The 25432-nt window shown below is 43.9% G+C and overlaps 1 protein-coding gene across 3 annotated transcripts in view; it reads right to left on the bottom strand.

The window, feature by feature from the left end:
- Nucleotides 1-8161: 8161 nt before the first annotated feature.
- The window catches only part of PDE8A (phosphodiesterase 8A), a 147378-nt gene continuing 130107 nt past the window's right edge, over nucleotides 8162-25432 (bottom strand). Inside the window, exons 21-22 of one of the 3 annotated variants that reach the window (XM_044231006.1) lie at nucleotides 10009-10138; nucleotides 8162-9510 (exon numbers count right to left, since the gene is read on the bottom strand). In XM_044231006.1, the coding sequence (XP_044086941.1) occupies nucleotides 9404-9510; nucleotides 10009-10138 (237 nt within the window). In that variant the 3' untranslated portion in view covers nucleotides 8162-9403. Of the gene's footprint in view, nucleotides 9511-10008; nucleotides 10139-18006; nucleotides 18132-25432 lie in introns of those variants that run through there. The other 2 variants (XM_044231008.1, XM_044231007.1) reach the window with 2 other exon arrangements.

The following is a 25432-nucleotide window of genomic DNA, read 5'->3' as shown; positions in this document are numbered from 1 at the left end:
TCTTGTAGACAGCATATAGATGGGTCTTGTGGTTTTTTAAAATCCGCTAAGCCCCCCTATGTCTCTTTGTATATATTTATTTGAGGGTGTGAGCTGGTGGGGGGGTAGAAGGGCAGAGGGAGAGGGAAAGGTAGAATCCCAAACAGACCCTGTGCTGAGCACAGAGCCTGGCACAGGCCCGGTCTCACAACCCTGAGCTCGTGACCTGAGCTGAAGCCCAGAGTTGGGTGCTCAAGACACTGGGCCCCCCAGGCGCCCCCACTCTATAGCTTTTGAATGGAGCATTTGTATTTAAAATAATTATTGGTGGGTGTGTATTTACTGCCATTTTGATATTTTTCTAATTGTTTTCTAGGTTTTGTTGTTTTTCTCTTCCTTTGTCCTCTTTCTATCTTTCCTTGTGGTTTGATGATTTTCTTTAGTGTTATGCTTGGAGTCCTTTTTCTTTTTGTTGTGTATGTCTATTAAAAGTTGTGTATGACTATATATAAACCAGTAGGCTTATATATCACATCCTAAATATACAGCAGAATATATTAAGCTGATGGTTGCTTAAGTTAGAACACATTCTAAAAGCACTGAATTTTTACTTCCCACTCCACATCTTATTTATATGAGATTGTATCTTACATCTTTTCAGTTTGTGTATCTCTTGACTGATTTTTTTTTAGATATAATTGATTTCTTACTACTTTTGTGTTTTAACCTCCCTACTTTATAGGTTGCAATTAATCCACTACCTTTATTCTGTATTTGCTTTTACTTGTGATTTTTTTCCTCTTTTAATAATTTTTTCTAGTTATGGCCTTTTCTTTCCAAAGAACTCCCTTGAAGATTTCTTACAAGGCCAGGTTAGTGGTAATGAGCACCTTTGACTCTTGTTTGGCTAGGAGACTGTTTTCTTCAATTCTGAATGATAACCTTGCTGGGTAGAGTATTCTTGGTTGCAGGGTCACCCCCCCACCCCAGCACTGTGAATAATATCATGCCACTATCTTCTGGCCTGCAAAGTTTCTGCTGAAAAATCAGCCAATAGCTTTATGGGGTTTCCCTTGCGTGTAACTGTTTTCTTTTCTCTTGCTACTTTCAAAATTCTCCCCTTATTACTTTTAGCCATTTTAATTATGTGTCTTGGTGTGGACCTCTTTGGTTTGGGCCTCTCTGATTCCTGGACATGGATGTCGGTTTCCTTCCTTAGATTAAGGAATTTTTCAGCTATTTCTTGAAAAAAAAAAAAAAATTCTGCCCCCATCTCTCTCTCCTTCTGGAATCCTTAAAATGCAAGTGTTACCACCCTTGATAGTGTCGCTAAGTTCCCTTAACCTATTCTCATTTTTTATTCTTTCTTCTCTTTGCTATTTAGCTTGGTTGCTTTCCATTACTCTGTTCTCCAGGTTGCTGATTTGTTCTTTAGTGTCCTCTAATTGGCTGTTGATTCCTTCTAGTGTATTTTTAAATTTCAGTTACTAAATTCATCATCTCTGTCTGGTTCTTAATATTTTCTCTTTGTTGAAGTTCTCGCTGAGTTCATCCACTCTTTTCTCAAGACCACTGAGTATCTTTATGACCATTGAATTCTTTATCAAGCCTGTTACTTATCTCCATTTTAATTAGCTCTTTTGCTGTGATTTGTCTTGTTCGTTCATTTGGGACAAGTTCTTTGGCCTTCTCATTTTGTCTAACTCTCTAGGTCTCTTTCTGTGTATTAGGAAGGTCTCCTGGTCTTGAAAGTAGTGGCTTGTGTAGAAAAGATGCTGGGAGGCCTTAGAGTGTGATTGCTCTGGTGACCAGTGCTCTGGGGTGTCTCCTGTGTGGGCTGCGTGTGCCTTACTGCTCAGCCCAGCTGGCTCTGATGACTTGCCTTGCCTGCTGTGGGCGTGGTGTGCTGGGTTTGGTCCCTGTGCTGCTGAGAGACTCGAAGCTGCTGCGGGCTCATTGCTGGGTGGGGCAGCAGTCACACTAGCTCCGTGTCCTTAGCCTCTCTGCCTCGGTCGCCCGCACACCCAACAGCAGGGCTTGCTCCTGGTGCAGCCAGGGAAGAGGCTCAGCTGCTGGACTTGCAAGCACTCTGGCGGGGGGAGATTTTTTCCCCTCCTTCCTAGAACAGGGGTCACCCAGAAGGTCTGGTTCCTGCCAGGGCTGCCCGCAGGGTTCGGCAGCACAGGAGCTGCTTTGAGGGGTGCCTGCAGAGGGCGGTGGGTGGGAGGGGGTGGCTTCCCAGGGGAACGTTGGAGTGGGGCACGCAGTGCTGACAAGATAGATGGAGGGTGCTCACGTCGACTCCCACAAGCGTCTGGCTGTCGGGGCTGACGGAGGGGAAGGGAATGGTGTCCACCAGCTCTTTTGTTTCTGGAGAAATCTGGAGATCCCTGCCCCTCCAGCACACAGTCTTAGTAAATCCGCCTCACGTGTGCTGCCCAGGGACTTCTCAAACTGCTGTTTCTGTCCTGGGTCTCAGCCAAGTTCTGTATTATGTTGGCCCTTTAAGGCAAGGCTCAGCGTCCTGTTGCCCTCCCGCTCTCCTGGAGTTAAAGCCCTGTGGTTTTCAAAGCCAGAAGTCATGGGGACTCCTCTTCCCAGTGCCAGGGGTGGGGTCCGATCCTTTTGCTTCTCTGTGCTTGTGGTGTCCTTCCCATTTGTAGTTAGTCTCACGGGGGGGTGGGGGTTTGGTTCCCAACTATGCCTCTGCCCCTCCCCTTTTAAGTGTGACCTCTTCTCTGCGATTAACCGTAGAAGGTCTGAAACTCAGGGTTTCAGAGTTAGTTGTATATACAGAGCTGTCACCTAGGTGTGTCTACGATGCGGGAGCTCAGGATCTTCCTACATCATCTTCCTAAATGGCCCACCCTGGTGTTTTGTTTACTTTTAAAGAATGTGCACATTATTTCTGATACTGACCGAGTCATCCCAACAACACTTATTGAGTAAATCCATCTCTCCTCCAGTGATGGGAGATCGCAGCTTGTATCACATACTAAACACGTGTGTGTGTGTTTGGATCCCATTTCTGGCTCCATTCAGTTCCCTTTACTCGTCCAAAGTGGGGTCAGTGCGTCACTCTTTATAAATGGCAGCTTTTTAATGTGTCTCTGTATCTTGTCCTAATCCTCTGTGTGCTGTTCATATTCAGAATTTTCCTGACTTTGCTTCACATACTGTATGAGCATTAGAATGATTTGGGTAGATTAAAAAGACTCTTTTTCAATTGGGAGTCCTGCTCAATTCAGAGACGAGTTAAGGGAGAAAAACATGACCTCTTTGCAAAATTAACTCATCCTGAAAAGAGGGTGTGCCTTTTAATTTTTTCAGATCTTTTGTGTCAGGCGCACTATTTAAAATTCAAAAGGGACAATGGACATACAAGGAGGAGCCTCCTGTCCAGCATGTTCCCGAGCCACCGACACCTTCTCCCACAGGGAATCTCTGTTGTTTCTTGCATGTGCAGCTGAGATTTTAGGCTTATTTAACATTTAAACAATTCTAGTGTGCTCGTTCCCTCCCCCTCCACTTTCTACACACCTCCACCCACACTTAACACATCTTCATAATCTTTTCCTATAAGGAACACAAAGAACCTTCTCATTTCTATCTGCAAAGTCCCCACTGTGGGAGCAAACCACCACATATTTACTTACTCTTCGTCAATGGCAAACATTTAAGCTATTTCTAGCCTTTTACTGTTCCATGCATGGCTGCTTTAAATAAATCTGTGTATGTGTCCTTTCTCGTGTGTGTGACTGTATCTTAAGATATGTCTAGAAGTAGAATTGCTAAGTCCCAGTACACACGGGTCTGTGACTCGCAGAGATTTGACAAAGTTCCCCTCCATGGAGGTTGTACCAGTTTCTGCTCTTGTCTTGTCAGTGTGTGTGTCCACACGGCCTTGTGAACACTTCGTGTCATCAAACTTTTTGTTCTTTACTAATCTTAAAGGTGAAAAATATCTCCAGTTGGTTCTAATTTGTATCAATGCCTATCAGGTTTAGCATAAACTTTTAAGAAACTCTTATACTACTGTTTTTGATGAATTTCCTGTTCATGTTTCTATTTGTTTCTACTGAATTTTTTCCTTATAGTAGAAGTCTCCAAAAACCAGTATTGTGGAAGTAAGCTTTCTGTAAAATAAATTACACCTCTTTCCCTTTTCTTTTGAATTACTGTGGTTGGTATATATAATATTTTAACTTTCATAGTTGACTTCATTGTTTTCATAGGGCTTTCCTGTTTTACACACTACTTAAGATTTTCTCTACTTAAATATATTCTCCTAGCCACCTAAATTAGAAAATATCAACATATTAAAAAGTAGAGTAACGTATTTAAAAAATACTCATCACCAGATTTAATAAATGTTAATATTTTGTTGTCTGCTTTAGATATTTACTTGAAGAAACAAAATGAGGATAGTTCCCTTTGAAGGTCTCCCCAGTACACGTGCCTCAGTTGCCCCCAAGAACCACTTTCAAGAAGTTGGCTGGGGTGTGGCCTTCTTGGTCAGATTGCTTAATTTTGAGAACAGAGAACTGCAACCCCTCCACCCCCCATCCAGTTGAAGCAGAAGGGACTTATCAATGGAAGGACTGAAGAAACAGAGTCTTGCTGAGTTTCCCAGAAAGTCTCCCTAAAGCCGTGCTTCAGGGCTGGGCTGGGCTGGGCTGGGCTGTGAGGCCAGGTCCGCTGCTGGGGCCCCAGAGCCTTACAGTCCTGTGCCGCAGTCAGAACTCCACCGCGGCCGCTGGTGCCGAGCGCCGTTCCTGACCCGCAAAACGCAGGCCTCCGTGTGCTTCTCTCCCTTCCGACTCCCTTCTAAACCTAGAATCTCGCGCAGTCGCCTCTGACCGCTGATCCTAAATTAGACACGGAAATGCAGGCGCGAGGGAGTTTGGCGGAAAAGCTTTTGGCTCTCTACCGTGGGTGGACACCAAGGCCTTAGTGTAGCACAAGCTAACTCAGAGTATTTGTAAACTGCCCCCACATCTCAGTGCTCCCACTGTGACTTTTTCCATGAACAACAGTGTATTGTCTTGGGTATTCAAAAAATTGAAGTGACTGGTGTCCTATTACAATGTAGCCTTTTCGTTCGTATTGATCTTAAGCTTTATCCCAGTTGACCTCTCTAGCTCTCCTTTATTCTTTTTAAGGGCTGTGCACAGTACACGGATTCGTTACTTGTTAGTGTGCAGTCACGGTCAAGTTGGCTGGCGTAAACAAAACGTTTAGTATCTCGAGTTCTGTGGGTACGATCCAAGTGTGGATCTTTAGCTGGGTTGTCGGGCTCGGGGTCTCTCCTGAGGCTGTCATCAAGGTGTCTCCTGGGCTGTGGTCCCATCTGAAGACCCAACTGTGGCAGAATCTGTTCCAACACTCGTGCGGCTGCCGGCAGCACGACTTCCCTTTCATCGCAGCTGTGGGCTGGAGGATGCCCTCACTTCCTTGCCATGTGGACCTCTCCATGGAGCAGCTCACAACAGAGTAGCTTGCCTCATTAGAGCAAGCAAGAAAGAACAAGAGGGTGTGTCCAAGATGGATGTCACTGTCTGTAATGGGTTGAAGTATTCACCAAAATTCAGATCCCCTAGAATCCCAGGATGTGGCCTTATTTGGAAATAAAGTCTTTTCATCTCAGACTGTGAGATGAAATTTTTGAAATCAGAGTGGGCCCTAAATGACTGGTATTCTTCTGAGGAGAGGTCACCCTGATACACAGAGGCCACGTGAAAATGGAGGCAGAAATTGGAAGGAGGCATCTATGACCCAAGGAATGCTGAGGATTGCTGGCAATTACCAAGAGCTAGGAGAAAGGCATGGGATGGTTCCCCCCTTAGAACCTACATAAGGAACCACCTTGTCAACTGCTTGATTGCAGATTTCTGATCCCCAGAACTATGAGAAAACAACTTGCTGCTGTTTTAAGCTACCCATTTGTGGTCACATTTTAGGGCAGCCCTAGGAAAGTATTGTCTTTTGTTAGCCACATCTTAAAAGTGGCCCACCATCATTTTTGCCAAACGTTATTGGTTAGAAGCAAACTACTAGATCCGTCCTGAAGTTGTGGATCCCAAGAGGCAGGGACCATGAGGAGAAAGTGTCTACAACAATACAGCACGGTGTGGGTATGAAGCCATGAACTCTTCATCCATTCTCCCTACTAAGGACATTCAAATGGTTGCTACTTTTTCACTGTGACAAAGTCCGAGTGTGAAGATCCTTAAATATATCTTTTTGTGCACATGGGCAAATTTCTCTGGGATCTGGAAGTTGCCAATCTCAATTGCCATTGAGAAACTTCAGTGGGTATTTCCAAATTGCTTTCTGTTGTGGTTCTTAACCTCCTACACAGAAGTTTCAAAGTTCGCATTTTCTCATTCCCTCATCAACACTTGACTTGGTATTGTCAGATGCTAAAAACTTGTTAATCGGAAGGGTCTAAAATACCTTGGTTTTTTGCCCTTATGGATTTCTAGGCATTCTTTCTATATTTTGTTTATGAATTTGTTGCTCCTGTAGGTTCCCTCTCAACCCATGGTACCACCAGCGCCATGGATCTTTAGTCTAGTGTGATGTAGATGCTGTGTGCTTGTGCTTATTTCTGTCTCTGTCTTATTCAGTTTATTTTCCCATTTATGTCTTACAGGTTGCGTTAGTTACATTTTCTTTTTTAAAAAGATTTATTTGAGATCGTGTGAGAGCGCACGCAAGGCAGGGGGAGAGAGACTCTCAGGCAGACTGTGCTGAACGCAGAGCCTGACACAGGGCTTGATCTCACGACCTGAGCCGAAACCGAGTCCGATGTTCAACCAACTGAGCCACCCAGATTTGCCCCGTTACATTTTATTTCTTCACTTAGTTTTCCTTTTAGTAATTTTTAAATTCCATATTCTTTTATTCCTTTGACAATTTCCCTTGACTTCCAGGTAGTCATATTGAACGTCTGTAATAAACATCTCTTTGGTCCTCCTTAACACTTAACTTAGCCTGCTGCATTCCTGCCCCTCCCGATTATACATCACTTTTATTTCTGCCCCACTCGACAGATTTACTTAGCCTGGCCCAGATGTTTACCAGTTTCTCTGTTTACTGTTGCTTTCATAACCCAGCTCTTTCTGGACTCGTTTGAGAGAAGTCTGTCTTTCCGCATTTCTTTCCACGGGGTCTGTTTCCGAAGAGCTGCGTACATGTCTAAAATTGTACTCCTCCACCTCAGTCTTGAGCAATAGTTTAGTTCAGTATGTGATTCTAGGCTGACAGTTTCCTTCCATACTTCGAAGAGGTTATTCCTAAGTCTTCTGGCCCTGGTGGCCAAGGAGTGACAACAGTCTAACACTAGTTCCCTTGTAAGTGCTCCGTCTTTCTCACGACTGTGAGGTTTTCCTCTTGGAGCTCCGCACTGTGTTGTGTAGATGGATTTTGCTTGTCCTACTTGGGGTTCAGAGCACCCTTTAAGTCTGAGGGACTCTCAGGCCTTCTTTAGTTAGTGCCTCTCCTGCTGATCTAATTCAGATGTATTTTGAAGCATTTCACTTAACCTTCCGTATTTTAATTTTGCTTTAATTTAAAACCTCTGTGCTCCGTGGGTTGTAACTTCCAAGTCTTCCAATGTGCTACTCTGCTCTTCAGTTGTGTCTGGCCTTCTGGTAAATCTGTGCAGAAGTTTTCTGTCTGTGTCAATGACTATATTCTTCCTATCTAGAATGTCCATTAGGTTCTTTCTCAAATCTACCTATTTTTAAAACTACCTTGGTTTACCTTATGGTTTCTGTTGCTGCTTTTCTCCCTTGAAACGCGTCAAGCACACTCCTATAGTCTCTTTCAGGTCATGGTGGAGCTCGGGCCATGTCGCACGCACTGCTTCCTGATGGTTGAGTTGCTCGGGGAAGTCATTCCTGGCACCTAGAGGGGAGGCGAGGGGAGGGCTCTCTCCCACCTCGGTCCCCAATTACCAACCTAGGTCAAATGTCTTCGCATGGGAAAAGCCGTCTGTAAAGGGACTTCTGAGGTGCCAGCCCCGACAGCTTTGAATGGGAGCCAAGTGGTGAGAAGTTTTCAACATATTCATCTGTCCTTTTGTGACCCTGAATAAGTCATTTAACGATTAATCTCTGTAATATAAAGGTGTCTTATTTTAAGTATAATCAGACTCCAAAGAAAAGGCAACACATGATTTCTTAAAAACAAATAGTTTAATTTCATTTTTGTCTGGGAAAAAAATACAACTTTAAAATGAAACGACAAGCACTTTGACATTGTCATCCTGTGTCATTTTTTACGGTACTACACTTACTCAAAATGTGAAGATACAGAACCTTTTATAAATTTCTGGAATCAAAGACTCCCACTTCAGATGAAAACAGATTGGTATAAAATGTCAGTTCACTGAATACTCCATTTTTGTTCTTTCATAGGGAATATCTTGTAGAAATGTACTATAAAATAAGGCAGATTTATGGGAATTCAATTATAAAATTTTAGGGGAAAAGTGTCAGGTCTTAATTTCGCTGACTTTGGGGAGTCACCTGCAAAGCCCATCAGATGACCAGAGAGTCCCAGGGCTCTGCTTTCTGTACAGAGGAGCTGCCTCCTCGAGGGCTTCAGACTCAGGCTCTCCCCCAAGACCGCTTTTCCCAATGAGCATCAATCAGAAGAGTCTAACATACACAAATATTTCTGTAGTGCAGTAAAAAGGTGTCATTTTATAGTTTTAATTTGCATTATGAAAATAAGTCTGTACACCAAGTAATACATATTTAATGAATATGAATCATGTAAATTTGGTCATGGCGTTTAACGTTGGCTTTGGCTTTGAAGTATTTCAGAATTCATAGAAAATATTGAACTTCTAATAAAATAAATAAAACACTTTAATAACTGATATTAATCAACTTCAAAATTTCTTTGTACTTAATAATCAACTTCAAAATTTCTTCTGTGTTTTTCAGTCGCTGCTCAGTGTGCGAGCGCGGTCCCCTTCAGTAGTGTCCCGGCGGCGACTGCACCTTCTCGCCGCGGGGGGGCCTCAAGCTCCGGGCGCGGCTTGTAAGCGCTGGGCGCGGGTGGAGACACGGTCTGCAGCGGGACATTCTCCGTCACCGGCAGAAGACCCCTCCCCGTCCTTTGGAGAGGGTCCCTCTGAGCTCGCGGGGAGGAAAGGCCGCGTGGCCGGCTCTCCTGGCACTGTCCGAAGAGCCCCTGCTGCAGGCCCCACAGGGCGGACCGGGTCGCACGTGGTGGCAGCGGCCCCGCATGGTGGCTGCGGAAGGTCGCCGGCGGCCCCAGGTGCTCTGACGGGCTCTGCAGACCTGGCACTGTTCGGCCCGATGCTGCAAGGGCCCGGGGCCTCCGGCTGCCTCAGGAATTCCGAACGAGCCGGGGGCCAAAGCTCCGGGATCCCGGGCGGTGCTGCGCGCTATTCGGGGGGCGGCCGGAGGCTCCGCAGCTTCATTTCGTCCAGTCCTTTCCAGTATTTAAAGTTGTTGTCAAGATGCTGCATTAACTCAGGCAGGTCTACAAAGGCTGGAGAAAAGGACAGGGATGTGGTCTCCTTCCCAGCCTCAGGGGACTTCGGGCTAAGGGGCAGGGGGCAGCGGGCAGGTGCATCACCTCTGCCCAGCCGTTCCACCCACACCCGAGGGGACAGCTCCGGCAGGGGCCCCAGAGGGGATGGAATCTGCTGGAGCCTTTCATCACTCCGGGGGGCGGGGCGGTTAGGAAGGCAGCGGAACCCCAGACCCATGGCCCTGTCAGGCTCTCCGGACCCCCGCTCTGGTCCACCCCCCCACCTCCCCCGCGCCCCGACTCGGCACCTGCTCTTGGGCCATCTCCTCCCCCCACACCCCGTCCTCGCGGGGCTGCCGCCCTGAGCAGGGGAGGGGCGGGAAGAGCACAGGCCTCCGGGGGCCTCGGGGAAGGCACGGTTCCCCTCCCCCGTCCCCCACACCCATTCCGGGGCCAGCCGCGCCCCGGGCCCGCGCCCCGTGCGCCTGTGGGGGGCGCCGGCCGCCGAGCTCTTACCGTCCCAAGCGTCAAACATGTCCGTGATGAAGTAGTCGATGAAGGAGATCTGGGACTTGGGGATGCTGCAGGTGTTTCTGTCAAAAACCGGCATCACCACGGGTAAGTCCTGCCGCTTCTCCTCATCCGTCTGGAAAGCAGAAAACGCTCGAATTAGGAGACTCCAGGGTCGGGCTCCGCTCCCTCAGGAGTGGCCCCAGAGCTCGTGGGGAGCAGACCAGAGAGCAGGGGTCCCAGAGCGGGAGCCTGCGGCCGGCAGATCCCCCCCCAGCTCTCCTTCCCGCCCCGGGAAGCTCCTCGCCGAAGCGGCTCCGTGAGCCCCGAGGCCGGTGCGGCGGGTGCATACGGGGCGGGGGGCGCAGCCCGGAGCCAGGCCCGCGGCGCTGGGGAAGCAGCCGCCCTCGCAGAGGGGGATCGAGGGGCCGCTGCTCTCCTCAGGTCAGCTGCGCTCTTTGAAAAAGTTCTGAAGCCCCCGAGGACCCCTGAGGTGAAGAAACAACTCCGATGAGCGCGTTTGTGTGCATCAGACTCTTCCAGACCATCTTTAGGCTTCCAGAGATTTGCAAAAAAATGAAAATAAACCTGTCTTTCTCCCCAGGACCTTAATTTTATCCTGAAAGACATAAGGAGCTCCTTTTCTAAACCAAGGTCTTGCTTTCCCCACAGCGTCCTGGAGAAAACGGTGAGGGGATGTCCGCGGTGACACGGGATGGCTTCCTGGAGCCCCTGAAGGTCCCCGGTCACGTGAGGGGCAGGGGACGCGAGGGCTAAGTAAGGGGGGCACCGGCTCGGTGGGCCGCCCAAAAGGAACCGTGAGGCGGGTGGTGACCGGGCACGGGGGTCCCGGGGAGCCATCCGGGGGGGGCCGCCCTCCTGGCTCTGGCACCAGATCATCCTTCCCGACCATCTGAGCAGCTTGCCGGGCTGAGGGTGCAGGTGGCCCGGGGCAGGCGAGGAAGGAGAGCACCGGGGAGGGACACGGGGGGGGGGGGTCGTGGGAAGGGGCTTGGTCAGGCTGTGGCAGGGGCTGGGCTCGGGGGCAGGGCTGTTCCAGGCAGAGGAGGCAGGTCCCAGGTTCAGCAAGACCAAAGGAAAACTCTCAGGCCAGGGAGCTGGTCCCCACCCCCTGCCACTGTTTTTTTTGTTTTTTTTTTTTTTTTAAAGATTTTATTTATTTGACAGAAAGATCACAAGTAGGCAGAGAGGCAGGCAGAGAGAGAGGAGGAAGCAGGCTCCCTGCTGAGCAGAGAGCCCGATGCGGGGCTCGATCCCAGGACCCTGAGATCATGACCTGAGCCGGAAGGCAGCGACTTTAACCCCCTGAGACCCCCAGGCGCCCCACCCCTGCCACTCTTACCCTGGGAACTGGTCCCAGGCCCCCGGCCTGCTCCCCCGAAGCTGCTGATTTTAAAACAACCATCCTATATCTGCTCAAAGAGCTAAAGGAAACCATGACAAAGGACTAAAGGAAATTAGGAAAATGATGTGTGAGCCGCGTAAGAATAGCAACAAAGAGAAAGAAGTTATAAAAAGCACCTAAACACATTCTGGAAGCTAAAAAATGCAAAGATAGCTTTGAAAAATCCACGGGAGATCCAGCAGCAGCTGTGGGCGGCGGGGGGCGGAACAGCGACAAGTTGGAAGACCGCGCATTTGAAGTTCTTGAGTGTGAGGAGGAGAAGCAGAAAGACGTGAAGGGGAGTGACAAGAGTCTGAGGGACTCACAGGACATTATCAAACGGATCGACACCTGCATGATCAGAGTCCGGCCAAGACAGTCACCGCAGCGGCCATCAGAAGCAACAGCCCCAAACTGCCACCACGGGAGGGAAGGCCTACACCTGTGACACCAAGAAGCCAGAGAACTCCAGATAAAAGCCCGAAGAACCTCATCACTACACGTTACAGCCGAACTGTCAGCCAGAAACAAAGAATCTTAACAGCAGCAAGAGAAAAATGACTTGTTACGAGAAATTCTCCGTAAGATGCTGAGCCGACTTCTCAGGAGAAGCCTGGGACGCCTGTAGGCAGGGAAAGAAATGACGTGAAGCAGACAGACCTGTCATCAACTGAGAATTCTTTATCTGGCAAAGCTGTTCTTCAAAAACGAGATGGAAATGGCAGGTGCTCCCAGATAGCAAGTGGAGAGGACGGATTAGTACCGGGTCTGGCTTACAGAAAATGCTGGAGGGAGTGAAGAAGCTGGACAGTAACTCTGGGTCCTGTGAAGATCTAACAGGCTCCAGTAAAGGTAAAAACACACAAGCAAATGCACAAACATACAAAGCAATATTACTATAATTTTCGTTTGTAATTCCACTATTTCCTTTTTCATTCTTTTAAAAAGATTTTACTTATTAGAGTGTGAGAGGGTGAGAGCACGAGAGGGGAGAAGGTCAGAGGGAGAAGCAGACTCCCGGTCTGGGCTCCCGGAACTCCAGGATCATGACCTGAGCTGAAGGCAGCTGCCCAACCAAGCCACCCAGGTGCCCCCGATTCCACTATTTTTCTACAGGATTTAAAAGACATGCATAAGAATCACCCCCACTAACGGATATGTAATATAGCAATCTATCAACCTATGACATCAGAGTAGGGTGGGGGACAGATGTGTAAGAGTTTGTATGTATGACTAAGTTGGTATCAATTTAAAATAAATTGCTTCACTTTAAGATATTCTATGTACCATGCTAACTGCAAAAATCCAGAATACTTACACATAGAAGGAAGTAAGGAAAGCAAAGGTGTCACTACAAACAAACACAAGGGCAGGCAGTAATGGGGAACAGGAAAGACCAAAAAAAAGAAAGAAAAGAAAACCAAAAAGCTGTAAGACATCAAGAAAACAAATGGCAAAAGTCAGTCCTTCTTCATCAGTAATTATTTTAAATGTAAGTGGTTTAAACTCCCCAATCAAAAGGCATAGCTGGGGGATGCCTGGGTGGCTCAGTTGGTTAAGCAGCTGCCTTTGGCTCAGGTCATGATCCCAGCGTCCTGGGATCGAGTCCCACATCGGGCTCCTTGCTCAGCAGGGAGCCTGCTTCTCCCTCTGCCTCTGCCTGCCTCTCTGTCTGCCTGTGCTCGCTCTCTCTCCCTCTCTCTCTCTCTCTCTGACAAATAATTAAATAAAATCTTTAAAAAAAAAAAAAAAGGCATAGCTGGCAGGAAGGACAAAAACCTGACCCAACTATATTCTGTCTACTAAAGGCTTTCTCTCCGATATCAAGACACAGGTAGGTTGAAAGGATGGAAAAAGGTATTTCCAGAAGAAACCAATCGGGAACTGAGGAGCTATGCTGCTATCAGACAAAATAGATTTTTAAGTCTAAAACAGATTAAGATATTATGTATTGAAAAAACAGGTTAATTTACCAAGAAGATGCAACAATTGTAAGCCTATCTACACCAAACATCAGAGTCCAAACTACAGGAAGAAAACACGGACGGAGCTGGAGGGAGAAACAGACGCTCCTGCAATAATAGTTGAAGACTTCAATACCACGCATTTGACGATGGATAAAACAGATCAATAAGGGATCGAGGACTCGAATAATATAAACCAATGGGACCTCCCATTTAGAGAACATTCATCTAGCAACAATTTGGATATGTAGTTTTTCCCAAGCATAAGTGGAACATTCTCCAAGATAAAATGTAGGTTCAGCCACAAAACAAACCCTAATAAATATTTTAAAGATTAGAATAATCTTTACAAAGATTAATCTTAATACAAGTACTTATTCTACTTGGAATGCAACTGGAAATCAATAGGAAGTAACCTGGAAAATTCACAAATACATGGGAATCAAATACTCTTAACCAAGGGGCCAAAGAAGAAATCACAAGGAAAATGGTAAAATACCTTGAGGCAAATGGAAATGAAAACACAACATCTAGAAAGTTATGGGATGAGATAAAAGTAGGGCTGACAGGGAAATTTATGGCTATAAAGTACCTACATTAAAAAGAAAACTCTCAATTCGACAACTAATTTTACACCTTACTTGAAAAAGATTACACTAAACTCAAAGCCCACAGAAGTAAAGAAATCACAGGCTACAGCAGAGGTAAGTACAACAGAGAAAAGAAAAACAAAATCAACAAAACCAAAAGCCAGGTCTCTCAAAAGATTACAACACAACTGAAAAATCTTTACTAGACAGACTAAGGGAAAAAAAGGTTCAAATTACTAAAATCAGAAGTAAAAGTGGGACAAAATAACAAGGGAAGAAAGGGGGACGTAACTATCTATTTTACAGAAATAAAAGGACCGTAAGGGGTTACTGTAAATAGTTGTACCGCAACAAAATGGATAACGTAGATGAAATTAACATTCTTCAAAACCTACAACCTACTAAGACCCAATTATGAAGGAATGAGAAGCTGAGTAGATCTGTAACTAGTAAGGACATCCAACCCACTAATGAAAAACCTCCCAACAAAGAAAAACCCCGAACTAGATAGCTTCACTGGTGAATTCTACCAAACTCTTAAACAGAATTAAGACCAATCCTTCTTAAACTCTTCCAAAAAATTGAAGAGAAGAGGACACTTCCTAATTACCTGAGAAGGGGAACATTACCAGTACCAAAGCTTGGCAAAGGCACGGCAAGAAAACCACAGACCAATATCTGATAGAACAATCCTCAGCAAGAGAGCACACGGAATCCAGCAGCACACGGAAGGATCATACGCCGTGACTACATGCAGTCGAGTCCAGCAACCCAAGGACGGCTCAGCATCTACAATCAGCTGCGGTGATCCACCACATTAGAACAGTGAAGGAAAACAAACACATGACCACTGAAAATGTTAAATCTTATGTGTGTTGTACCACATGCGTGCGCGCACACACACACACCTCCTGCTAAACTGCTTCCAAGAAGGTTGCAGCATCTGTACGCCTGTTACTGATGATGAATCCCAGGTGCCTCACATCCTTAGGAACTCGGTGTTGTCAGTCTTTGAAACTTCTGGACACTCTAGTGGGTGTAGTGGTTTTCCCTGTGGTTCTAGCATCTGTTTCCCTGATGACTTAATGATGTTCAGCACTTGACTGTTCGTACATCTCCTTTTGTGACGTGTGTGTTAAAACACTTGGCCATTTTAAATGAGGTGGTTTGTCTTTTTATTAATGAGCGGTCATTTCTCATACATCCTGACTTAGCCGTTGGCCGGGACTTGTGGGTATCTTCCTACAGAGGCTTGCTGTGTGCAGATGCGCACAGTTCCGGAGTTTTGATTCTCATTTCCCAAATTTTCTTTTTATGGTGGTGGTTTTTTGTAACTACAAAATATGTGTCCATTTCTAAATGACCAAATTAGGATAGTCTCCTGTGTTTTTCTTCAAAAGCTTGAGGTTTGAGGCTTTATATTTAGATCCACGATTCACTGTGAAACAATATTCCTCCGGTATGAGGTAGAAGTTGTGGTTCTTTTGTTGGGTAGAAACCTCTAAGTATTCCGATACCACTTGCTGAAAACCATTTTCCTTTCCGCGCTGATGATGTGGATGTGGTCTACTTCTGAGACCTCTGTATTCTCCTCCACCCCTGTACCTGACCTCCTTCTGTGAGCACTGCTCCGGCGTGATTATTTTAAGTTCTAAAGACAAATAGTGTGACATTTCCAACTTTTTTCAACTTTGCTTTGCTTTTTCAAGGTCCTTCTCCTTTCCATATAAATTCTGGAATCCGTTTGTCAGTTTCCACAAAAAAACCTAACAACCCCGAACTCCTAGCCGCCTCCCTCCCCCAACAACAAAACCACCCCGCTGGGATTTTGACTGTAACTGCACTGATGTACACATCAATTCGGAGAAAACTGTACCTTAACAGCAGTGAGCCTTGGAAGGGAGTGAGCCTTGGAAGCCTTGCAAGTCCGGAGAACTGGTACAGCTCTGCAGATGTTCAAGTGTTTCTTTAATCTCCCAGCAATATTTTGTGGTTTTCAGTGTAAAGGACTAGACTTCTTTTTATTCATTTGTTCCTGGATTTTTTTATAGCTATGTAAATAGGATTAGGTTTTTAGTTTAATCTTCCAGTTGGTTTTGGCTAGTACAGAAATATTTTTTTTTTTACAATATAAAATATTGTATTTTTGTGTCTTAGGACCTTCTGTCTTAGGGCCTTGCTAAATAAAATCCTTGTGAATGCTATCATTTTGCACACTCCTTGGAGCTTTCCATATAAAAAACCATGTCATCTGCAAAGATGGAAAAAAATTATCTTCTTTGTACTTTTTTCCTCTTTATTGCAATGGCTAGGACAGCCAATTCCAAGGTACAACAGTGGTGGTACCCTTCCCTTGTTTCCAGTCTTGAGAATGTATTCAATATTTTACCATTAAATATAATGTCAGATGTAAGTTTTTGTAGATGTCCCTTTTAAAGTAAGTTCCCTTCTATTCCTGACTTGCTAAGTGTGTTTTTGATGAATGAATGTTGAATTTCATCAAATGGTTTTTCTGTAGCTACTGAAATAATCGTGTTTTTTCTCTTTTCTTTTAATTGGGGATGGGGATTATAATTCTTGATTTTTCTGATATTGAACTGACCTTGCATTCTTGGGGGAAAAAACCTCTAATTTATGATAAGATAGTATCTTCTTTATATACTATTCAATTAAGTATCTCTGCATCTATGTTCATGAAGACAATAGACTCTAATGTGCTCCGGTATTGTCTTTATCAGATTTAGATATCAGAATGATAATGGCTTCATAAAATGAGTTGGGAAGTGTTTCTACTCCCTCTTTTTTGTTTTTTTTTAAGTAGATGCCACACCCAATGTGGGACTTGAACTCATGACTCTGAGGCTCGAGAGTTGCATGCTCTACTGAGTGAGATGGCCAGGTACCCTCCCTGTCCCTGCCTCTATATTTTGATACAATTTTATAAGACTGGTGTTATTTCTTCCTTAAATGTTTGATAGAATTCCTCAGTGAAACCATTTGGGCCTAGAATTTACTTTGTGGGAAAATCTTTAAGAATAAATTTTGATAAATAATTTAATACAGGACTTCTCAGGTGGTTGTTTTGTTGATTTGGGTAAACTGTAGTTTTTAAGACATTAAGTTGTCAAATTTGTTGGTACCTTAAATTATACTTCTAATATCTGTAAGATTTATTATGACAATACCTCTTTCATTACTAATATTGGTAATTAGTGTTCTTTTTTCTTGATAATTCTAGTTAGATATTGGAAAATTTTATTTTCTCAATCAACTTTTGGCTGTGTTAATTTGTTTTCTCCATTTTCTCATTTTTTGCTCTTAAATATTATCTTTTATATGCTTTGTTTTTTCTAGTTTCTTAAAGTGAAATCTAAGTCATTAACTTTAGGGTTTTTCTTCTCTATTTTCATTTTATTTTTGTCATCATTTTAAGTGTAGTTTTTTTTTTTTTTTAAGATTTTATTTATTTGACAGAGATCACAAGTAGGCAGAGAGGCAGACAGAGAGAAGGGGAAGCAGCCTCCCCTCTGAACAGAAAGCCCAATGCGGGGCTCGATCCCAGGACCCTGGGATCATGACCTGAGCCAAAGGCAGAGGCTTAACCCACTGGGCCACCCAGGCGCCCCTTAAGTGTAGTTTTTAATCCTCAACCCCCTATTTCCCCCACCCGCCTATAAAAGTCAAGTGTCTGTTTCTTGGTTTGTCTCTTACTCTTTTTTTTCCCTCTGCTCATTCATTTCTTAAATTCCACATATGAGTGAGATATATGATATCTGTCTTTATCTGGCCGGCTTATTTTACTCAGCACTGTACTCTCTAGCTCTTTCCATACTGTTGCAAATGGTAAGATTTCATTTTTTTTTTTTAAAGATTTTATTTATTTATTTGACAGAGAGAGATCACAAGTAGGCAGAAAGGCAGGCAGAGAGAGAGGAGGAAGCAGGCTCCCTGCTGAGCAGAGAGCCCGATGCGGGACTCGATCCCAGGACCCTGAGATCATGACCTGAGCCGAAGGCAGCGGCTTAACCCACTGAGCCACCCAGGCGCCCCAAGATTTCATTTTTTATGGCTGAGTAATATTCCATCGTGTGCAGCACATCTTCTTTATCCAGTCGTCTGTCGACCGACACCCAAGCTGCTTCCATCGTTCGGCTCCTGTAGAGAATCCTGCTGCAAACACAGAGGTGCAAGTATCCTTTTAAATCAGCATTTTTGTGTTTTAAGGGTAAATATCCAGTAGTGCAACTCCTGGGTTGGAAAGAAGTTGTGTTCGTCATTTTTTTGCGGGCCCTCGGACTGTTCTCCGCAGAGCCCGCACCAGTCCGTGTGCGCACCCATGTGCACGAGGCACCCTTGTCCTTTACTCCCTCACCGATGTTTGTGGTTTCTTGTGTTCTGATTTCAGCCATTCTTTTTTTTTTTTTTTAGATTTTATTTATTTATTTGACAGACAGAGATCACAAGTAGGCAGAGAGAGAGAGAGGAAGGGAAGCAGGCTCCCCGCTGAGCAGAGAGCCCGATGCGGGGCTCTATCCCAGGACCCTGAAACCATGACCTGAGCCGAAGGCAGCGGCTTAACCCACTGAGCCACCCAGGCGCCCCTGATTTCTGCCATTCTGACAGGGGTGAGGTTTGATCTGCATTTCCCTGGTGATGTGTGACGTTGAGCCTCTTCTCCTGTGCCCTGGCCGGGTCTCTATGTCATCTCTAGAGAGATGTCGCCATTTTCAAACTGCATTATTTGATTTTGGGGGTATTGAGTTGTATCAGATTTTTATGTATTTTGGATACTAACCCTTTGTCAGATACGTCGTCATTTGCAAGTATCTTCTCCCATTCTGTAGGTTGTCTTTTAGTTTTATTGTTTCCTTTCCTGTGTAGAAACATTTTATTTTAATGCCTCAGGAGACATAGCAAGGAAAATATTTCTATGGATGATGTCAGATTACTGCCTATGCTCTCTTCAAGGATTTTTATGGTTTCAGGTCTCACATTTAGGTCTCTAATTCATTTTGAGTTTTATTTTTTGTGTATAGTGAAGGAAAGTGGTCCAGTTTCATTCTTTGGCTTGTGGCTGTCCAGTTTTCCCAACAACTTTTGTTAGAGACTTTGTCCCATTGTATCTTCAATCCTTTGAAGAGTAACTGACTTCTGGGTTTTCTGCTCTCTTCCATTGATCTGTGTGTCCTTTTTACTGCAATACCATTGTTTTAATTACTATCACTTTGTACTAGAACTTGAAATTTAGAACCATGACACTTTCAGTTCTTCCTTTTTCAAGACTGCTTTGGCTAGTCAGGATCTTTTGTGGGTCCATACGAATTTTAGGGTTGGTGGTTCTGGTTCTATGAAAAATGCTGTTGATAATGGGATGGGGATTGCCTTAAATCTGTAGGTTGCTTTGGGTAGTACAGACATTTTAACAATATTTGTTCTAATTGATGAGCATGGAGTGTCTTTCCATTTCTTTGTGTCATCTTGAATTTCTTTCACCAGTGTTGTATAGTTTCCAGGGTACAGGTCTTTCACCTCTTCGGTTAAATTTATTCCTAGATGTTGTTTTTAGTGTGTTTGTAAATGGGACTGTTTTGTTATCTGACCCAGGGATTATTAGGAAGTGTGTCGTTCAATTTACAAATATGTGGCATTGACCTAGATACCTTATTATTACTGAGTTCTGATTTCATTCCGCCGTAGCTACAGAATATATTCTGGATGATTTCGGTCTTTTAAATTTACTAAGTAATTTGCGTCCCCAGCACATGATGTGCTTAGTAAACGTTCTGCCACTTAGGGTGTAATGAACATTTAACTCCGGCAAGGTGACAGATAGTGTCTGGATTATCTGTTCTTACCAGTATTTCAATCTGGACATCCCATCAGTTACTGAAAGAGGGCGTTGAAATATCTACCCATGACTACAGAATTCGCTACTTCTCTGTCAGTTTGGCTTCATTTATGAGGTGTGTTATCAAGTGCACGCACGTTATGATTACTGTGTTCTCCTACAGAACTGACCCTTTATCATTCTGAAGGGCCCAGGTTCTCTCTCGTAACATTTTCTATCTTGACGTTTGAGATCAATGTAACCACTCCAGTCTTTTAATATTTACAGCTTGCGTGATAAATCTTTCTCCATTTCTCCATTTCTGTCTTTGTATGTATCTGTTCCTTATATTTTGTCTTTTGTGGACTGCACGTAGTTGGTTTAAAAAAAAATCCAACCTGATGATCTCATATTTAATTAGCGTTTAGTCCACTAACATTTAATGTTAAGTCTTGGTGTGATTAGTGGTAGAGCTCGCATTTTACCTTTTTTCCCCTTGTTTGTTTCCTGTTTCTCCTTTCTGCCACTTTTGTCTATTTTAATATATCTTAGCGTTCCATTATAATGCCTACTAACTTTTAAACAACACAAGGTGCTCTACGGATTACCCTATATATCCGTGACTTTTCAGTCTATTGAGCTAATTCTTATAACTAGCGCTTCATGTAAGGTGTAAAAACCTTGCTCTCATGTACTTTTCCTTTTGCCCTATCCTTTATACATACTCTACAATGCAATCTTATGACTTTTGCTTAAAATAGTCCTATGTATTGGGACGTCTGGGTGGCTCAGTTGGTTAAGCAGCTGCCTTCGGCTCAGGTCATCATCCCAGCGTCCTGGGATCGATTCCCACATCGGGCTCCTTGCTCGGCAGGGAGCCTGCTTCTCCCTCTGCCTCTGCCTGCCATTCTGTCTGCCTGTGCTCGCTCTCTCCCCCTCTCTGATAAATAAATAAAATCTTAAAAAAAATAGTCCTATGTATTTAGAGAAATTAAGAGGAAAAAAACCTTGTAGTTACTGTTTTATATAATATATAATATTATATATTTATATATTTACCATTTTATAAAGTGTTTCTTTTTCTTTCTTTTTTTAAGGGGCTTGAACTCATGACCCGGATACCAAGACCTGAACTGAGCTCAACAGTCAGACCCTCAACTGACTGAGCGGCGCATGCATCCAAAGTGTTTCCTTTAATTGCAGTGTAACTGATATACATGATTCCGTCCTTGTTCATATGGTGAAATGCTCAACACAGTAAGTCAGTATCCTCCACACATGCAGAATTTTTTTCTTGTGATAAGAATTGTGAAGATCTACTCTCTCAGCAACTTCAAATATATAATACAGTGTTAATTATACAGCCACACTGTACATTGTATCCTCATGACTTACTGATTTTACAGCTGGAAGCTTGTACCTTTTGACTCCTTCCATCCATTTCACACACCCCCGCCCCTGCAACGAGTAATCTGTTGTATCTATGAGTTTGTTTTTAAGATTTCAAACATAAGTGAGATCATAGTACTTGTCTTTCTCTGATCTATTTTCACTTAAGATAATGCCCTCAAGGTCCATCCATGTTATCACAAGTGGCAAGATTTCTATCTTTCTTTCTTTTTTTTTAAGGTTTTATTTATTTATTTGACAGATCACAAGCAGGCAGAGAGGAAGGGGGAAGCAGGCTCCCCACCAAGCAGAGAGCCTGATGTGGGGCTCGAACCCAGGACTCTGGGATCATGACCTGCGCTGAAGGCAGAGGCTTAACCGACTGAACCACCCAGGCGCCCCAAGATTTCATTCTTTTTTAAGGCTAAGTATTACTCCATTATATATACATAGTGTGTGTGTGTGTGTGTGTGTGTGTGCACTACTTCATCCATTCACGTACTGATGGATGCTTGGGTTGCTTCTGTATTTTGGTTATTGTAAATAATGCTGCAGTAAACTGAGAAGTAGATTTATCTTTTCAAATTAGTATCTTTGATTTTTTTTGGGTAAATACCTAGTACCGGAATGACTGGATCCTATGGTAGTTCTGTTTGTAATTTTCTGAGGGGCCTCCACACTGTTCTCCACAAGGGCGGCACCCGTTTGCGTTCCCACCCACAGCGCAGGAGAGTTCCCTCTGCTCCGCAGCCTCGCCAACACTTGCCGTGTTCTTCATTTTAGCCGATCTGGCTGGTGTGAGGTGACGCCTCCCTGTAGTTCTGACCTGCCTTTCCCTGATGAGTCCCGCGGAGAATCTCTCTGTGTCTCTTCGTCGTCTACAGGTCTTCGGAGAAATGTTCATTCATGTCTTCTGCCCATTTTTAAATTGGATTAGTTTTTTTCCTTGATGTTGAGCTATACAGCTTTTTAAAAATATATTTTGGATATTAACCCTTTATGGGAGGTCATTTGCAAATATCCTCTCCCATTCCATAGGTTGTCTTTTATTGTTTCCTTTGCTGTGCAGAAGCTTTTAATTTTTGAGTAGTCCCAATAGTATATTTTGTTTGTTTCATAGGACACATACCTAGAAGAATGTTAATAGCTGATGTCCGAGAAATTACTGCCTGGACTCTCTTCTAGGATTTTTATGGCTTTAACTCTCACATTTAGATCTTTAACCTCTTCGGGTTTACTTTTGAGTGTAGTTTAAGCAGTGGTCTAACTGAATTCTCTTGCATGTAGCGGTCTTTTTTACCAGCACTAATTGTTGAAGAGACTTTTTCCCTTTGCTTATTCTTGCCTCCTTCGTTGAAGATTGACTGTATGGGTTTGGGTTTATTTCTGGTTCTCAATTATGTGCTATTGATCTAGGTGTCTCTTTTTGTCCTAGTACTATACTGTTTCAATTACTGTAGCTTTGTAGTGTATCTTGAAATCTGCGGTTGTGATATCTCCCAGTTTTGTTCTTTTTCAAGACTGCTTTGGCTACTCCAGGTATTTTATGGTTCCATACACACTGTAGGCTTCTTTGTCTAGTTCTGTGAGCAATGCTGCTGGTACTTTGATAGGGGCTGCATTAAGTCCGTGGATTGCTTTGGGTAGTGTGGACATTGTAACAATAGTTTCTATACGCAAGAGCATGAAATACTTCCCCATTTGTGTTATCTTCAATTTCTTACATCAGTGTTCTGTAGCCTTCCGAATACAGGTTTCTCATCTCTTTGGTTAACTTTTGTTCCGGGTATTTTATTACTTTTGGTGTAATTGTAAATAAGATTTTCTTAATTTCTCTCTTTGCTACTTCACTATTTAGGGTACAGAATCACAACAGATTTCTGTACATTGACTTTGTATCCAGTGACCTTACTGAATTCATTTATCATGTCTAGTTTTTTTTTTTAATAAAGATTTTATTTATTAGAGAAAGCACAAGAGGGGGAGAGGGTCAGAGGGAGAAGCAGACTCCCCACTGAGCAAGGAGCCTGATGCGGGGACCACATCGATCCTAGGACCACAGGATCATGACCTGAGCCAAAGGCAGATACTTGGCCAACTGAGCCAACCATGCGCCCTGAGTGAAGTCTTTTTAAAAAGATCTTACTTATTTTAGAGAGACAGCAAGAGCGAGCATGAGCAGGGAGGAAAGGGAGAAGCAGCCAGGACCCTGGCATCATGACCTGAGCTACCCAGGCCCCCTTGGTGGAGTCTTAAGGGTTTTCTGTATGTAATATAATGTCATCTGCAGATAGTGAAAGTTTTTAGTTACTTCCCACCAATCTGGATGCCTTTTATTTCTTCTTCTTGTCTGTTTGCTGTGGCTAGGACTTCTGGTTATGTCGAATTAAAGTGGTTAGAGTGGACACCCTTGTCTTATTCCTGATCTTAGGGGAAAAGCTTTTAGTTTTTCACCACTTAGTATGAAGTTGGCTCTGTGTTTTTTTAAAGATTTACTTATTTGAGAGAGAGACTGAGCGCGAGAGGGAGAGGGGGAGAGACTCTCCAGTAGACTTAGTGCTCAGTGCAGAGCCGTGATGTGGGGCTTGATCTCACGACCCTGAGATGATGACCTAAGCCCAAACCAAGAGTTGGACGCTTTACCAACTGATGGCCCAGGAGCCCCAGCTGTGGAGGTTTTTTTTTTTTTTTTAAAGCTTTTATTTATTTGACAGAGAGAGATCACAAGTAGGCAGAGAGGCAGGCAGAGAGAGAGAGAGGAGGAAGCAGGCTCCCTGCTGAGCAGAGAGCCCGATGCGGGACTTGATCCCAGGATCCTGAGATCATGACCTGAGCCGAAGGCAGCGGCTTAACCCACTGAGCCACCCAGGCGCCCCTGTGGAGTTTTCATAGATGGCCTTATTATGTTGAGGTTTGTTCCCTCTAAACCTTTGCAAAGGGTTTTTAATCATGAATGGATGTTGTACTTTGCTGAATGCTTTTTCTGCATCTACTGAAATGATCGTATGGTTTTTATCTTTTCTCTTTTGGACATGATCTATCACACTGATCGATTTGCAAATATGGAATCACCCTTGTATCCCAGGAATAAGTCCTACTTGATGGTGGTGAATTAATTTTTTAATATATTGTTAGATTTCACTTGTAATATTTTGTTGAGGGTTTTTGCATCTATGTTCATTGAGATACTGACCTACAGTTCTTTTTCTTTGTAGTGTCTTTATCTAGTTTTGGTATCAAGGTAATGCTGGCCTCAAAGAATGAATTGCTTTCTTTCCTCTTCTATTTTTGGAATAGTTTGGGGAGAACAGATGTTCGGTAGAATTCACCTGTGAAGCTGTCTGACCTGGACTGCTGTTTTTTCAGAATTCAATTTAATTGCTGGTCATTGGTCTGTTAAAATTTTCTATTTTTCCTGGTTTAGTCATGGGAGATTATGTGTGTCTAGGAACTTACCTATTTTTTCTAGATTGTCCAGTCTGTCGGCATGTAATTTTTTGTAAGAGTCTCATAATGCTTTATACTATGTATATTATGGATCTGCAGCATTGGTTGGTATTTCTCTTTTATTTCTGATTTTACGTACTTTTTTTTTTTTTAAGATTGAGAAAATGAGTGGGTAGAGGGGATGTAGAGGGAGAAGCAGACTCCCTGCTGAGCAGGGAGCCTGACGCGGGGCTCGATCCCAGGACCCCAGAGATCATGACCTGAGCCGAAGGCAGACACTCAGGGTGAGCCGCCCAGGTGCCCCCTCTCTAATGAGCCTGGCTAATGGGCTGTTGATCTTTTCAAAGAACCTGATTTCATTGATAGGTTTTATTGGTTTTTGTTTCTATTTTGTTCGTTTCTGCTCTAATCTTTACTATTTCCTTTCTTTTGCTGGTTTGGGGTTTTGTTTTTTCTTTTTTCTCTTGCTCCTTCAGAGGTAAGGTTAGGTTGTGATTTTTCTTGGTTCCTGGGGCAGGCCTGTATTGCTACAAACTTTCCTCCTAGAGCAAATTTTGGTGCATCCCAAAGATTTTGGCTCATTGTGTTTCACTTTCATTTGTCTCCATGTATTGTTATTTCCTCTTTGATTTCCTGGTTGGCCCAGTCATTGTTCAGTAGCGTGTCAGTCAACCTCCGTGTATTTGTTCTTTCCCGGAGTTTCTCCTGTGGTTGACTTCTAGTGTCATTGCTTTGTGAGTTGAAAAAAGATGCATGGTTTTATTTCAATTCTTTCTGAGTTTTTTGGTCTAACATGTGATCTATCCTG

Source organism: Neovison vison, chromosome 13 (assembly GCF_020171115.1).
Source record: "Neovison vison isolate M4711 chromosome 13, ASM_NN_V1, whole genome shotgun sequence".
Classification (NCBI taxonomy): domain Eukaryota; kingdom Metazoa; phylum Chordata; class Mammalia; order Carnivora; family Mustelidae; genus Neogale; species Neogale vison.
The sequence above is the reverse complement of the archived record's forward strand: the minus strand, read 5'-3'. Positions and strand labels throughout refer to the sequence as shown.